This window comes from Aythya marila (assembly GCF_965140915.1).
Source record: "Aythya marila genome assembly, chromosome: 5".
Taxonomy (NCBI): Eukaryota; Metazoa; Chordata; class Aves; order Anseriformes; family Anatidae; genus Aythya; species Aythya marila.
Window position 1 is genome coordinate 62,874,415 of NC_139046.1, and position 17,594 is coordinate 62,892,008.

Here is a 17,594-nt window from a genome sequence, read left to right on the forward strand (position 1 = left end):
TGAACTTTATTTTACTACCTCAATTCAGAATGTATGGTATCTTTAAGCAAATGAATGTATCCAATTAGAAATTGGAAAAAAAATATAACTACTTTGAATGACTTTATAAATGATTCAATTATGAAAAACATTCAGTTACTATAAGCCAAAATACAGAGCTCCTGTTGCTAACTCTCTTTTGTCTTGACCCTTGCTCCTTCTGAACAGAAGAAATTCAGGCTCTGACATGCATACCTGAAGTGATGAGCAGTTTATTTCATATTTATAATTACAGGTAGCATTCTGATCATTAGCCACACTTCAAATAACCTTTATTATACTTACTTGAGTTTGGTGTTCCAAAATGGAGTATCAGTTATGTGAAGTTAAATGTCATAAACAACTGGTAAAAAACACTGCACAAAGTTGCGACACCTAGGTACAGAATTCTTTCCTTGCCCATTCTTTAATAAAATTGCATAAAAACAAAGCAAATAACCAAATTGTTTAATCATGCAAAGATCCCTTATTCTCAACATGACACAGCAGGACGAAAAATAAGTAAAGACATTGGACAGAAAGATTCCAGAAATAGAAAGCAACAGTCACATAACAAAGATTCAGTATAGAAGGGAAACTAGCACACCTACTGATTTGGGGGGAATAAAAAACAAACAAACAAAAAATGATTTTTCACAGTGTCACACAGACTAATATGTAGCTAGTAAAAAACAGAATTGTGCCTCTTGGAAGCTGCTGAACAGCTCTCAAATTCTGTGTCAAACATACAAATGCACACAAATACTTGTATTTTAAAAGTAAGATTCACACGAACATGCGCAAACACACATACCTTAGTGGTATATAGACCTGAAAGACTGTAACTTTTTGTATTTATATCAGAGGGGAGACAAACGGTATAATATATTTAGGTGCTTTTTAATACACAAAGTAAACAAGATTATGGGGTTCCTGTAAAACTGCCTGGGGTTCCTCAGGACACTGAAGTTAGGTGGTATTCACTTAGTCTATAGTCTCTCAAGATATCAAGAATTGTATAGTGATGCTTATGCGTTAGGAGTCCAACAAAAGGCTCACATATGGCTTAGTATCCTATCTTGAATGACACAGGCACCCCTGAAAAAGAGCAAGCCTCCAGCAACCACCATATACCACTAAACATAAAAAAAACCTTCAACTGTTCTAAAGAACAATTATAAATTCTAGGCATAAAAGTAGCAGGTTCTGGCTAGCCAACAAATTTTGGACAATGACAACATTGGGAAAAATGAATTAAAATTTATTCAACATTTCCATTCAACATGGAAGCTTCTCTAGATGAAAGCAGTACTAAGATAATGAAAACTCAGGATCCATAGACAGGGAAGAGAAAGGTCATCTTCATCAAATCCACTCAACCTCATATCAAGTCCTGTGTTAATTCATAACTAAATACAACTTAAAATTTTAAGTGCACAATAGCAGCAAAGTATTAAACTGATAAATCATTTACACTATTAAAACAATTTCTCTTACTTCAAGATCTACAGGCAAATGTACCAACGTGACTACAGCCATATTCCTTCCTGAGCTAAGTGTTCTGACAGGCAGGCAGGCACATTAGTGGAAGTCAGGAGACTAAGCAGATAATCATGGCAAACACATGACTTCTAACCTACTTTGAAGCTAAGTATTAACAGCATATGCATTCTCTAGCAATGCTAAATACAAAGTGGTAAAACCACAAACTCAATTCTTTCTAGTTGTACTTCTCTTCAGACACATGCACATTTCACCTTTCTAAATTTCCTTTCTCATCTAAGGAAAAAATATTCTCTAAACAGAATGAACAATATGAAGTTTTATTCTTAATAGATTTTTTACATATAGCATTCAGTTTGCAAATAAATTAAGAATAACTGAATGTTAAAGAAAACCTTTCTAAGCATTCATAAATTAAAAGATAAAATTAAATGGTTTCAATAAGAAATGGGATAATGCTGTTACTATTTTTTAAAAACAAATCTAGTTAATAACCACAGTTTTCCTTTTGCACTTGTACTGGTTGGAAGAAGATGATAATTGTATTTGGCATACTGCTATGAGGCTTCCCAACATCTTTCATCTATGTTGTTGGCAAGTAGTTTTTCATATTATGGTAGAGCATATTCAGAATTTTCTTAATTTTAATTATATTTTCAAACAGATTCCTTTTTTCCCCTCCCTTCCTACCTTTACATATAGACAGACTTTGAAAACAGGTAAGATGAGGGAAAAATACCACTGGGTAGAAAAACAGTATTCCAGATGTTTAAAGATCCATTTAGTTCAAAAAGTGATACATATTTAAAATCTAATTCAGAATCATCTGTGACTTTAGAACAGAAACAAATACATGTTTTGTGTTGTGTTTAATGACTTAAGGTCTTAAAAAAAAAAGACTGTCAGGCTAAGGAATAGGTAACAGACTGACATAACTGTATTAATGAAAGGAACTGCATGATAATGTACAATCATACAAGTTTTCACAATATTTGGTCACCTGTAATTATAATTTGATTGGAGTTTATTTGATTGAAGTTTAATTGAGTTTGATTGAAGCTCATCAGGATCTTGTCCCCTGCCTGCCAATGCCAGAATCCTCTTTGCTTCCATATCTTGACTTGGCTTCTAAATTAAGTTACACAGGGAATCTGCAAACTATGGCTGACTCAAGTCCATCAAGCAGTTGGTTGAGAAAAACACACCAGATAATACTGAGATTCTTAATACGTTCATCCAAGCTAACAGAAACCATCTTTGTATAAATCTTTGTTCCTTGTTCACATATTTTTATTGTGACAGTCTTGGCATCTGACACATGGAAGGTATATAGGAGTCTTTTTCTCGTTTTAAAGGCTGCCTTTTTTCTTCTAGACTCCACTGTATCCTTTGGATAAACGGATACATCGGCACTGCCAAACTGCTAACTTTAGGCATTTTTCAGACTAATTTTAAGTTGTCATATGGCAAACTGTTGGGAAGGTATAGACAACAGCACAACAATGAACGTTAATACTTATCTCCCATGAGATCAAAAACATTAAAAAAATCAAGATGATGACCAATTCTAAAACTACAGAGATTTATATCTTTAACATTTTTAAATACAATGAAATAGGCATGTACATGTATATGTTATTGTGTATGCAAGTAGAACACAATTGAGGATGTATCAATTTAAATCGAAACAGAAAAATCCGATCTGGTTCTACAGCATGCTGCTTAATTCATTTACCCATGGTTTAGTTTTCTTTGTTTGTTTGTTTCCTTTTTCTTTTCCTTTTTACCAATAAATAATACAATACATAAAAACATAATGAACTCTCAGAAAACAGTGAACGTTCTTTTGAAGCTACGTTCTTTTGAAGCAAAATTTCATTTTGCTCAACTTGTTTGCCACTGTTGTATGGCAAACTGTTCAGAGACTGACCAAGAAACTGTGTGGCCTGTACGTTTACAGTAAACCAATACATTCTTAAATTTCCATGAGTTTTAATGAATGTACACACCCACACCTAAACTCAAAAATTCATATGTCAACTTCTGGCAACACACAGTAGTGAGTTTTTAGGTTCTTACTTAAGTGAGAATACGGAGCTAGAGAGAGCACGAATATTCCAACTGTTTTCCTTTCTTCTCGTATCATGTGAAATGGACATTTAACATGTTTGTGTCCCAAACAGATGTGTTTGAGGTACACTGGAATGTACAATAACCAGATACAGAACTAACAGAATCACTTTATAGTTCATGAACTTTGTCAATAAAAGTAGCCAAATTAATAAAATGTATTTGTGCAAGCGTTTAAAAAAAATATTTCCCCAAAACAATTTGAGTTCAGATGGCAAAAAGAAAAACAAAACAAAACAAAACAACAACGATCAGTATTAATCGCCTGATAGCTAATAGCTTAGAAAAATTAACTGTGATCAGCATTGTTAATCATTACTCTGCTATTTATTTGTTTGCTCGCTTGTTTTCTGAGAACTATTTGTTCTTCAGTTCAGCCAAGGGATGTATATGGCATTAAGCCCAAACTAGACAAATTCAGTCTAATTATTCAAGTATTTCTAATACAGGAGGTAACTGACAACTGGAGTTACCTGCCAACAGATCAGGCACAATGTCCCAAATCCACAGTCTAGAAAACGGTTTAATACAATTTTAATAGACGTAAATAAAATCAAATACTTGTGGGCTTGATACACATTATTAAATAAGGTATTACTTTGCTTTAAATTAAACTATCAATAACAGCGTCTTTTTGCTTTAATAAAACCTCCACAGCTATGGAAAAGTGTAAAACCAACTGGGCACAATGTAACAGTTCAACACTGCCTCCTGTTCCTTCAGCATACTGTGTGCACTACTTGGCAAACCTGAAGCAAGAACGAAGGTGAACATCAAATAATCCCACTACATTTTCTATCCTACGCATTTTGCTTGCTTTAGATCACAAATATATATTCACAGTTGAAAATTATGAGTTTCAGATGACATCTTATGAAGGCCAAGAATAGTGTAATTGTTTAGTTTCCACGTTTAGCATCAAAGCGACATCAGAGACGTTTCACTGGAGCTTCTTAGTGTGCTTGCTTGCCAAAGCAGCAGCACTCACACTACATGAAACATGACAAGAGCTGAACCAATCAAACCGAGTGCAGAACTGTTAAAAAGTCCTTTGGATCAAGTTCTTTACTTACTGCTTAGTTTTACTCTTTATATACTTCTGACTCCTGAACCCGATAGCCTCACAAGAAAACCGGAAACCTCAACATCTGACCAAAAACCACAACAGCAAACGCAAAGTAAATGAGTTGCTTACAGTTAGTCTTAAGGGACACCAATAAAAACAGTAACAACCAGGAAATCAGCATGCCAACTGAAATACGCTCAAACAAGTGGAGGTAGCTCTTCACACAACAGTTACTTATGAAACTCTTATGCTACAAAACAGTGCAAGTAACAGAAATGCACAGGGACCATGACAGGATTGGACACATTCATGAAATTCATAGCGATTACTAAATATGCAGCAGGCATTTGTGGCTCAGCTGCTCCACAGACTGCAGAGGGAGCACCCATGGAATCACCACATGTCATGGTCCTCTACTCCTCCCTTGACATTTACTCCTATCCACCTTCAGAGACAAAATACTTTTTTTTTTTTTTTTTTCTCTACAAAATGTTTTCTTTCTGTCCCCAAATTATAGTTTATTTTCTTTCTTTAAAGAAAATTTTACATTTAGAGTAACATATTTGAATGTATCTTACTTTATGATAGAGGTTCACAATATTACTCAGAGATTATAAAGCAATATAATAGTATGCTAGAAAAGTTATATTCAGTGTTCCGTGTATGTTATGTAATAGCTTTAAGAACATATTTAATTAATTTAAGAACATATTAATTCTCTATTAATATCCAAATCACAAACACACAAAATACTAATGCAGGGTTAAGCCTAAATTAGAGTTTATTAAATATAGGGGGAAAAAAAAATCAATTAGGTGAATACTGACCTGTTTCTGATTCCCATCCTTCTTCTGGAGAACAAAATTTTACAAATGAAAAAGTGTATACAATTCTAAAACCTAAACTGACTTAATTTCAGGCTTGATCTCATTTATGGGGAATAGAGAAGAAAAGTAATTTTAGCATCCATATAGTGAGCAAATAGCTCTTTGTAGTAGAATGAATTAATTTCATTTCCTGTAGCTTTATGTCATTAGATTAAAAAGATTTGTGGATTACCTGATGTTGGACAAGGGCTTATAGTTTTCCCTCATGTGTTAGTGGACAACATAACAGCTCTTTCTGCTTCCTACCCACTTATATACTTAAAACCTACTGGAAGCAGATCTCTGCTGTCAGTTACGTGTGGCTGATACTGGACCTGTTTAAAGCGTTCCTTGTGGAAAATGAACAGATAAATGGATATTTTCACATAAACTTCAGTTTCAGCCTAAGAAATTACGTTAAAACTTTGAGTAGAAAGAAGTGACTGATTTTGTGTTACTTCAGTTGAAAATAGCAGCTCATTTAAAGGCAACAGACATGGCAGCCGAGAAAACAGATGAAAGCAGCCAATTTTACTCATGTTAACCATATTTTTTTTATTCAGAGATACTCATTGCTCTGATTTAGCCCTCAAACATTAAGGGCTAGTCTTCAACTTGCACGAACCCACTTTTGCTACCACAATCAGATTATTTTAAGATGTCAGCTCTGCTTTTAGCAACTGACATTTAACTTAAAAATAACAAACAATCTAGCCAAAATCTGCATTAGGAACTGAAGTAAATTTTTAAAGATTAGAATGACCTACCAACATAGTCCAAAAAAACTGTTCAAGCTATTGTATGTAGGTGATCTTAAGGGACTTATCCAGCTTGAGAACTCATGAACAACTGTTCAATCAATGTTCAGCAGAATTTTAGCACACATGAACCATAACCATCCCTCCTCTTCTGTCTCTACTTTCATCTTCAGAACCTCAACATGTCTGTCTTGAGTTTGTATGCCCAAATCTTCTACTTATCAAATCTCCAACATTGAAGACTTCTAGAAAAAGCAACTCTGAACTGTAATCCAACTCTCCAAGACTAGTCCATCTGCTCTTTGTTTCTGTTGGTTCTGGATGACTAGGTACTTCCAGGTCTTTGAATCACATCTGCACCACCTCTGTAAATTGCATTTTTTTTTTTTTTTTTTTTTTTTTTTTTTTTTTTAGGGACATTAGGCATCTTCAGGCATCAGGAGGACAACCCAGGCATGCTGACTGTACATCTCTACTCAGGATGCACATGCCATTCAAGTCAGTGCATTTAGTTCTGATTAACATTGGGCAGAGAAGAAATATTAGGTTCCTTTTCATGTCAGAGTGAGGAAAACCCATTTAAACTGAGGTATTAATACAAAAGTTAGAAAATACGAAACATTTGATATAGCTTTGCAGTTTTGTGGGTGGAAGCTGACAGGCATAATTTCGAACTCAACGGAAATTAAAGGTTGGATATGGTGCTTAGGGACACGGTCCCTAATGGGTAATGCTGGTAGTAGGGGTATGGTTGGAACAGATGATCTTAAAGGTCTTTTCCAAACTTATTGATTCAATGATTCTATGAAATATGAACAGATAGTGAAATTATAGTTGTACTTTTAATCATTCAGTCAGTCAGAGAGAATGAACATCTGCCATTACAAAAACTTTCACTGTAGTTCTTCATGATAGTTATACAAACAGTTTGCCCTTTGCAAAATTTTGCACAGAAATTGTGTCAAGGTCAGCAAGCCCTTTGTTTTTCTACTAATAGCACAGTAAATGAGATGTGGAGATCATGCATGATTCCTTATTTTAAGAAAAATTATTTGAAGCTTTAGTAATCTCATGCCAATTACTCATTTGGGACAGATCCCTTTCTCTGCACGTGGTTTAAGCTTTGCTGGCCTTGTTTGCAGCCAAATAGCTGGTTTATTAAAAATCAAAGGCCAAAAGCCATTCAGCAACAATTCATTTTATTTATTTTTCAGATTGTGCAAATGCATGTATCCAATAAATTCTAACACACATACAAAATTTAAAATAAACTTAGCAGAATGCCTCCAAAAGACCAATCTGCATTGATCTGTCTGCTCTACTGAACTAAAACCATGGGTGAGAAATATACTTCATGGCTTGTCTATGCACACTATATCATACCACAGTAGCTACATTTATACTGGAATAATTATACTAGCAAAAAAAAAGCCATTATCTTGATTTAATACTTTCAGAACAGGATAGTAAATTGTACCAATTCACAATAGCAACTCCATTAACTACAAAAACAAACGACCAAAGATAGAAGATTATGTGAAGATCAGACGGTAAACTTATCAAATACAGTAACCTCAAGCCCCTGTAACAATCAATTCATTCACTCCCTAAATACTGTTGACAGTGCAGAGTACTCCTATAGGAAAATAAGGAGTTCCCATTGCACCTTCCAGCATTACATAAAATTTACACCAGTAGCATCTACGACATGTATACCACTTAACACATTCTTGAGTGGGTCATTAGCCCACGTACATGCCAAAAGATGTGGGAATTCCAAGATACAAGGCACATGTAGATGCGACATAAATGCCAGAAGTCCATGGGCTACTGTGTAGACTCCATGCAGGAGTAAAGACATGACGACTACCTTTACCCAAAATAAGCCTTTGCACCCTGCAATAACATGAAATCTAATTGGGAAGAAGGTGCGTAAATGCACAAGCACACACACAGGACATAAACAGGACAGGATAAATTACTGCCACAGTTGCTAGAAAGATGAAAATATTATTTTCTTCATTCATTCTCACCTTAATCACCTTAACTTTAAATTCTGGTTTAGAGAAGACCTTAAACATATAATTTGATATTCAAAATACAAGGCAATTTCTTATCATACAGAACATTAGCAGTAATTTTACCTTTTACAGGAAGGGAAGAAGGCACTGCTTTGCTCTCTGCATGTTTCCATAATATCCATTTCTCAACAGATTTAGAAAGATGTTGATTATTTTAAAATGGTCTACCCCCCACCCCACCCCCTACGGAATGTCTTTTGAGGCACTGATAATAAGGGCACTTTCAGGATAAGTTTAACATTTGGGATGTTCACAAAATTATTAAGCTTCATCTTAACAACACACTAATATAATACCCAAAAGAAGATCAGGTTTCACATTTCAACAAGGATACAACTGAACTGAGTGTTCGCATTCTCTGCTCAAAACCAAACATCAGTGACTCATCAAGTAGCATGTGCTTTAGCACAGTAGGATCACCAACTCTACAGTCCAAGTGTAAAAATTAAAACTTTATGAAGCATGATGTCATTTTGTTGGCAGATTTTCCTTTGACTCAGGAAATATTTGTGAATGTTGTTAATCTGCCATTTTCTGCTTTGGGATTTTTACAATTTCTTTTTCCTGTATTTGCAAGGGGGCAGAAAGAAGAAGAGAACGTGAATGAGAGGAAATAGGAGACATAAATTACTGCTTACTTGCATTTGTCAGGGATACATTTACTCTTCCTAACCTTGTGATCACAATGTTTTAACATATATAGACTTAAGACTGATAAAACCTTGTAGTAAGACTGTTAGAAACTAACACTTGAAGTTTCTTGCTGATTGCATTGAACAGAATTTCTGAAATGCAAGAAATACATTTGCACAGGCTCAGTTGCTAACGTAAATCATTGTTGATGGTGGGGTTAGGGTGAGGATATTTTTTTTTCCAAAGCACAAAGCAATATACCATTTGACCATTAAGTTCCCAATGATGCAAGTCAATGTGCTTTTTTTGTTGTTTGTTTTGTTTGTTTTTTGTTGTTTTTAAAGATTCCACCTATGGTGCTCTTCCCAAGGGCTGTTAGCATAAATTCTGACTGCATTTTGTAGGAAGCACCACCGAAGTAGACAGAAGTAACTTCTGAGGCAAATATATTAATCAAGTCTTTGTGTGTTAAGTGGTAACATCCAGAAATTGCTGTTAGAAATAACTACACGTGTGCAATTTTTTTGGACAGTAAATAAAGTTACACACAGAGTAACTGAGTTTTATGGGTGAATTTTGTAGATGTACCTTACGATTCTTCTGAATAACCTCTGGCTCTTAACAACTTTCAGCTTCAGTCACCAGAAGAATAACAAGGAACATATACTACACTTTGGTTTAGAGGATGAGGTTTTCTTCAAATTAATGACAATTTACAGCAAGAGAGTGGACAACAAGGATCAAAATACAGTAATGCAAAAAAAACCTGAAAGCACGGTGTGGGAAGAAGCAGTGGGGGTGTTTTTGACTTATTGTCCTCCTCCTCCTAATTCTTGTAGATACATGCAAGTCAGTATGGCATCCAGCTTTATTTGTCTGAGCATCTCTAAAGCATGCTTAAGAGGATCTCTTAAGGCAGACGTGAAGGCGGATTAGACCAATTGGAGACAAAAAAAAGGCAGGAAGCAAGGAGACACTGGCACAGTATCTCAGATTTCTTTACGTTTATATTGGTAGAAACTTGAGGTGAGAGAGAAATCTTGCATATTAAACTGCTTTTAATTAAACTGAACAAGTCTTTAAACTGTCTTTGCCACTGTTGATTGATTATTAGACTACCTCGTAGTCTAATGATCAGTCAGTCATGTTCCCAATTTTAGATTCCTGTTAGGGTCAAATTTTCAAATGCTTGGTTTTAATTTCAGGTGAGGAACTTATCCTTATATACACTTTACAATTGTTATTGGAACAATTAAATGAGACTAGCATCTTATAACAATTCACAGGGGATTAAATGGGAAAGCTGCATCACCTGCATTCATGGAAAGAAGTGAGTTCTATTCCCTATGTAATGGACTATCATATGTTTATCTTCTTCATGAGTACAGATTTAGAGTGTTAATCAGAATAGATGTAACGTTGATCTTTTTGATATACTGTCATGACTTGGTGAAGGCTGATCAAACAATGGACCAACATCTATACAAATGCTAAATACCGCATTGATTCAAAATGTCAGTATTGCAACAATGCAAAGTACAATTCACAGGTGTCTATCAACTACTTCGTATTCTGCCCAGGGTTGGGAAGTTGAAAAGAGGCCATCAGCTGATTATTAGAACCTGTGCTTTTATCATCTCTGGAAAAGTTGTAATGACAAGCAACTGCAAAGAGATTAACTGAATCCAGGGCTTTCAGAGATACCAAGGACAATACTTTTTCCTGTACATTCCTGCATAGAGCTTTGACAATTGCTACATTAACCTTGTATCCTAGACTGTCATAGGTAAACCTAAGAGACACCATGTGAGTACAGTCTCCTTACTTTTCAGATGGCGTATATATACTAACTAGCCTGTGACAAACAGCTGAAGCAGTAATGAAAGCAACTGGAGTGAGAGTGATAGACTTCTCTGGCCAAGCTTGACAAATTGTGTCAAAAAGATTATTGTATTTTTATGCAGGAGGCTCAAAAAAGGTTCTCTACTTCTCTACCATTCAAAAGCACAGAAATAAGCTTGCTTTCACTTTGCAGTTTAATTAACCACAGAAACTTCCAAGGCTTGGGGTTTTGGTGTTTTCTGAAGATGATTCTGCCAAGTCAAAGAGCATATCTACACTGGCTGAAATCTGACCAATCTTAAATACGTGCAAGATTTACCTGGTGCAGGCTAACTAGGAAGGGAAGAGCCATTCCTTTTGGAAACTGAATCTTTGTCATAGTCTGTTATATTATTAGGTTAAAAACTGAACAGAATTTAACTGTGAAAAGCACTGTCCAGATTTCATTGTAATTCACAGACACTGTTTCCTGGATTGTTTGTTTAATAAGGTGTGCAAGTGAATGGTTAAATCAACATCACTTTTGCAGCCCAATGCTTCATAAGCTTATGTTTCATTACAGATTGTACATGTGCTGAATTCTTGTCTAATGACCATGTAACAGGGCACGTTCAATTATTCTCTTTGGGTTTTAGAAAGAAACAGGAAGTTTGGCTATAAACAAAACAGTCATAGAATAAATTTCACCACAGCAAGTTCATCTGAAAAATATGCATTCTTTACAACACAGCCAGGAATGGCATTATGAGAACCAACATCCTGCTGCTCTCAAATTTATTTTATTTTATTATTATTATTATTTTTTTTACTACTTAGGCAATATAAGAAAATAACCTTTTAGTTAATACTGGATGTTTTGTGATGAGCATTACTTGGAAGATGTGGATCATGAATCAAAAGCAGCTGCTAGAAACCACAGGATAAATAACAAGTTTGCTAAATTTAGTATATGTTATGAAATACATAGAGTGCAAGAAGAGTCAACCATTGTAAATTTTTATCAGCTGGGAAAGAATTACTGTAGAATGTTTCACTCTTTACTTATTAAGTAAAGGAGAGATGACAGATATCAATAGGAAGATGTCAGCTAATCTACACTAAAATATATCTACTCTTCAGTTACATTTCTGCTTTTAGCTCCTTCCAATAATGTACAAAAATAGCCATTTAAACTGTAGAGTTAATGAAATAAGAACAATTATTATTTTCTGGCTTCCAATTGTGCCTAGAAAAAGCACAATATTATTGCTACTCCACATCTATTTATTATTCTACAAGGCAGAGAAGGATTTCAACACCAGTATTGAACAGAATACATTTGGATCACTAAAAGCATGTTCTTCAAATAATTAATGGTGTTACGGTTCTTCACTAAAATAGACAACAATTTTACTTAGCCCCTTAGGTAATTTTAACTAATTTTTTTAATATTCGTAATGCCAAGACTTTACTTATTTTTGATTTTTCATGTTGGAAAGAAAATATTTCAAAAACATAACAGTCCACAATTACAGACTGGATTAGGTTTTCCCTAGGTTCTAGCAACTAAAGATTCCAAGTATTAAGTCATAGCATAGATTCTGTGAAGTACTTTACATCAAATGGGAAACAAAATGTCTATTTTTGAAAGACTGAGGTTGCCCAAAATTAATTAAATGCATGTTTAAAACAAACATTGCCAAGTAGCTGACACCCAAAATCTGACCTACCTAAAAGCTGAAGAATCACTCTATCAGTTTTACAGTCTTGCTATTTACACCCACACCAGCCTTGCCAATAAATGCGCTTCCAGAAATATGTATGTAACATTACAGCATACGTGCACACATTTATCCTGTGCTAGTCTGATAGAGATGTCCAGCAGAGGGAGCAGAAGTTAATAAACCTTTATCTTAAAGCAAATGAGAATGATTCCTGCTATGTTAAACACGGAAGTAAATGAAAGGAACATTTTGTTGACTGTCCTATTAACAAAATCAAAACAAATGGTAGCAAAAAATAAAAAAGCATATGGTGGAGAAAAGAAAAGCCTTTTGTTGAAAACATGGGGCAATGGGTACAATTTATACCAGGGAAGATTCTAATTGGACATAAGAAGAGGATTTTTTTTTTTTAATATTTTTTTTACTGTGAGAGCAATCAATCATTGGAATATTGGAAAAACCTCCTCAAGGATGTGGTGGATTCTCTAACACTTGAGACCTTTAAAGTTTGGCTAGACAAGGTGTTAAACTATCTTGCCTAGGCCCTGCTTTCAGCATTTAAGATGGACCAGATGACTTCTGAGGTCCCTTCCAACCTGGGATTTTCAACGAGTCTCATTCTCAATTTTATTAAGGTGTTTGTTTGTTTGTTTAAGCAGTAAAAACAACAACAAAAACACAAACAAGCACATCAAGTTTACCTTGGAAGAAAAATACACACGTTTATATATGACAGAACAATACATTCTTACCAAGAAGAGAAATATACTTTCTAAATTTATTAATCTTCTATTTCTAGACACCTTTTTCTGCATTTTTATAACTTGTTTTGAAGATTTTACCTGCAGATTAATCTCTGCTTCATAGAAAGTTAAGCAGGAACAGTAGTGTCTCTCTGAGTCTATATCAGTCAAAACCACCACAAAGAACGTTGGCTGTTTTCTCTCTTTTGAAAGCTGCCATCCTCCAGGTTGACAAAACTGAAGAAACAAAAAAAAGACAGAGAGAGAGAGAGTTAAGCAATAATATCTGTTGTACTAAGAAATATGAGAAATTGTTTTAAACAAGATAAAATACTGTCTGAAACAAGAAGTTTAGAAAATTTCATTGAAATATATACAGGATTGCAAAATCTGAAGAAAATGGGAAAAACCCAACACATCTTAGGATTAGTCAGGGAGATGTAATAAACTGTACACACTAAAGATAGTTCCCTTTGAATTCAGTATTCAAGATAATCTTTGCAAGGACTTAACAGGCAACAACAGGAATAAACTGACTGATAATGCAGGTTTCATTTGGATAACAGGTTAGAATTCAAAGCTAAAAATCATTGTGTCTTGGAATGTCTGCACTTACATTTTTAATTTCTCCGTCTATTTCAGGACTCCTAAAACTTGGAGTTGCAACCTACAGATTCATTAGAAACCCAGAAGCTCAACTAAAATTATCTTTGGAAGTACAAAACTACTGATATACAGTACGAGTTGTACACACATTTTTGCACATGTATATGTACTGGGTCTGGCTGGAATGTTCATTTTCCCTGCAGCAGCCCATACAGTGCTGTGCTCTGCACTTGTAGCTGGAACAGCAGTGTTATCACACCAGTGTTGTGTCTACTGCTGAGCAGCAGTGGCACAGCATCAGGCCCTTCTCTAACCCTCCTAGGGGGTGGGCAAAAAGTGAGGAGAAAAACATCACTAGGGCAGCTGACCTAAACCAACCAAAGGGATATTCCATACCATGTGGTGTCACACTCAGCAATAAAAGGTGGAAACAGGAAGAAGAGGGGAGGGGTGGGCTCTCGTTGGGAAAATGTCGGTCCTCCTCCCCAACACCAGCTATGTGCGTTGAGGCCCTGTTTCAAGGACGTGGTCAATCATCGCTCATTTGTGGGAAGTAGAGAGTAATTTCTTTCCTCTGCACTTCCACATAGCCTTCATTTGTTTTATTTTTTTGTTTTCCTCCCTTTTTTAATTTTTTTTTCTCTTTTCCCCTTTCCCTTTTTATTTCCCTTTAGTTAAATTGTTTAGTTCATAATAATCTTTCTTTAATTATTATTATTATTTCCCTTTAATTAAATTATCCTTATCTCAACCCGTGAGTTGTTCTTTGCTTTACTTCCCCCCTCCTCATCTAAAAGAGGGGGAGTGAGAGAGCGGTTGTAGGGTTTAACTGCCCAGCACGGTAAAACCACCACGGTATATACAATAATAGATAGTCAAGGCAATCACAGAATACAAACATTGAATGCTGCTTTTAGATATGATTGAGTTTTGCATGCAGTGTCACAACTACAGTGCAATCCTTTCCTGTGCAAGTACTAGCTGTATCCAAACCTTTTCTCTTCCACCCTGCAACAAAGAAAAGTCCAGTATCCTGTTTCCATTAGGAGCTAATAGCAGAAGCTTAAAAAGAATACAAGATTGTGTAACTGCCCAGTTACTTCTGTCTCCTTACCATTAAAGTTTCCACTAGCATTCAGGTGACAAGCTTTCTGGTAGCCACAGGTGATGTATTTGTCCTTAACATTCACTCTTAGCTGTTAAAAACAGCTTTCCTCATTAGTTTATCTAGTCAAAATTAGATATTCCATTTACACCTACTTAAAATCATTCAATACTTACTCCAACAAATGCTTATTTATAGAGCAATATTTCTCAACTACTTATTAATTATCTCTATAAACTTAATTGTGAACATTCGAAATTTTGTAAGATTTCATCTCATAACAGGGATACGTTTTGCCATCCCTGTGAAAAATATGTTCAAAGTTCATGACTTCATGTGTCTCATGGACAAAAAAAATCTTGCCTCGAAGATGCTGTAATTCTTCAAGTATATCATATTTTCTTAAAAGACGTTACTCTTGCAGCAACAAGCAGATGAAATATGTGCAATACCTATCACACACATCAAATAAGCTTAAGTCTCTTCCGCATTTATTCCTCCAAGTTTACGAGAGCTTGTTGCTGTGTAAGTCACCCTAACCACTGGTAGGAATTCTAACCTCAGAACAGAGGTACACAAGAAGCATGAGTAAAAAGAAATACAGCTCAAAAGCAAAGGGAAAAGTGTTTTGTTTTTCTTCCTTTCAATGCCTGAAATACATCATTGATTGATAACTTGTTCCAGAAATGGAAGAGTGGAAGGTTGAAATTGAGAAGTCAGTTTGCTGAAGATTCTTCAAACAGCCTTTATGGAATTTTGTATTCATTGCTTCTTTTACTGAATACTTGAAGTCACATACACAGAAAACTCACAGTACGTTTCTATTAACAAAATCATAAACTTAAAATTTACAAGGCATGAAGGCAACAGCCCATGTCTGGATTGGGAATTATAAAAATAAATAAATACATGAAATTTCTAGAATTGTTGAACAATAAAGATAGCAAAGGAACCAGAAAGAAAGGTTGAGATCTCATGTTTCTATCAATTTATTCATTCCCCTGGACATCCGCTAAAAGCTGAAAGATTGTGAGGAATAAGTTGTACGCAAGCATTTACTACACATTCATCTTTAGATCCCCTACAATAAAACTTAGGCACTCTTAGGTGAAAAGCAGTTAAAACTCTGCCTTTGACATACAGTTGGTTTTATGGTCCTGGGAAAATCTTCAAAACCAAAAGTTTCTCATGTTATGTTCTTCATGTCGTAGATACTCAGCTTAACGCTTCTGAGTCTGTATACTTAGAAGTGCTAAGCACTCCTCCCTGCCACTGAGAATGACTGCTGTGAACATCAAAAAGTACTCTGTGAAAAGACATCCTAGTCATTCCAAGCTAAGCATCCAGTATTAGTCCCCGAGTTTGATAATACTGACCTAATCTCCTTTTGTTTTTCATCCCACATCAGTTAAAAATAAGAAAATACCACCATTAATCTTGCAGGACTGCTATAAAGATAACATAATATGGTAGATATATACAGACATTATGATGAAAGGATCATCAAAAAGTTTCAAAATTAAATCATTAGAGATCTGTATGTATTGCAAAGGTCGGGAGATATTTGGTAAATGAAGCCTGGAATCTATAGCTCAGAGAAGACAGAAAGACACACCACCACCGAATAGCCATTTGTTCAATGACTACAAGCCCAAATGCAACAAATACAGTAACATTCTGGTAATAAATAAATAGACCTGCCAAGCCTACCAGCTCTGACAGGAGCTCCTTGCTTGCCTCCACAGGCTCTGCTGGTGCCCACTGCCCATTGGCTTTCAGGACAATTCCCCATCACACAGTGGGATGCACAGCTTATGCATAGCTGATTTTTGCACAGTACACGCAGAATCTACTCATTTCAAACTTTTAAGTATCAGTAGGTCTATTTTTAATGTTTTTAAAAATAAAGTGTACTTAAATGATATTTCTCTTTGTTGTAATGAAACTTTATTGGCAGGTCTACCATATAAAATTTATACCAGCACCTGCCCTGTAAACTTGGAAATGCAAAGTGAAAACTTTTCTAAGTATGCCAAGTGACTGCTGAGCTGGGCAGGAAGCTCTCAGTAGCCCTCTCTCAACTTCTGCGCATGTCCAAGCCCTACTCATGTCAGTGAAAATCCTTCCCAGTCTTAAAATGATCTTGTGTATAATGCTTTCTAGATTTCACTCATTAGTGACTGTTAAGGAAAACAGCTGAAGCAGAGTACACCCACTGGCTATACAGAGAATCTGTTTTTAAATAAACTGGAAGGAATTTATAAATATAGAGATTGAGAATAAAGACAACTGGCTCCTCCAAGAAATTAAGCAATGAATGAGTCTCAGTTTCCTTAAAATCAGGTAATAAATATTAGTGTAATATTTGAAATGCAAATAACACTGAGAAGAACTTTCCGAATTAGTATAAATACAAGCTACTATCCAGTAGGCTTGCCATTAGAGTCTGGCTACTAAGAACAGGAAAATGTTTCCTTACCAACCAGACGCTATACCAAAACAGACAAAAGCACCACTGTGAACATAATTCAAAGGTCATG

The 17,594-nt window shown here is 35.3% G+C and overlaps 1 protein-coding gene across 5 annotated transcripts in view; it reads right to left on the reverse strand.

Moving 5' to 3' along the window:
- SBF2 (SET binding factor 2) overlaps positions 1-17,594 on the reverse strand; it is a 253,227-nt gene that overhangs the window by 137,535 nt on the left and 98,098 nt on the right. For all 5 annotated transcript variants that reach the window (XM_082761347.1, XM_082761346.1, XM_082761349.1 and 2 more), the window contains one exon: positions 13,443-13,580. In XM_082761347.1, coding sequence (XP_082617473.1) covers positions 13,443-13,580 — 138 coding nt within the window. The remainder of the gene's footprint in view (positions 1-13,442; positions 13,581-17,594) is intronic.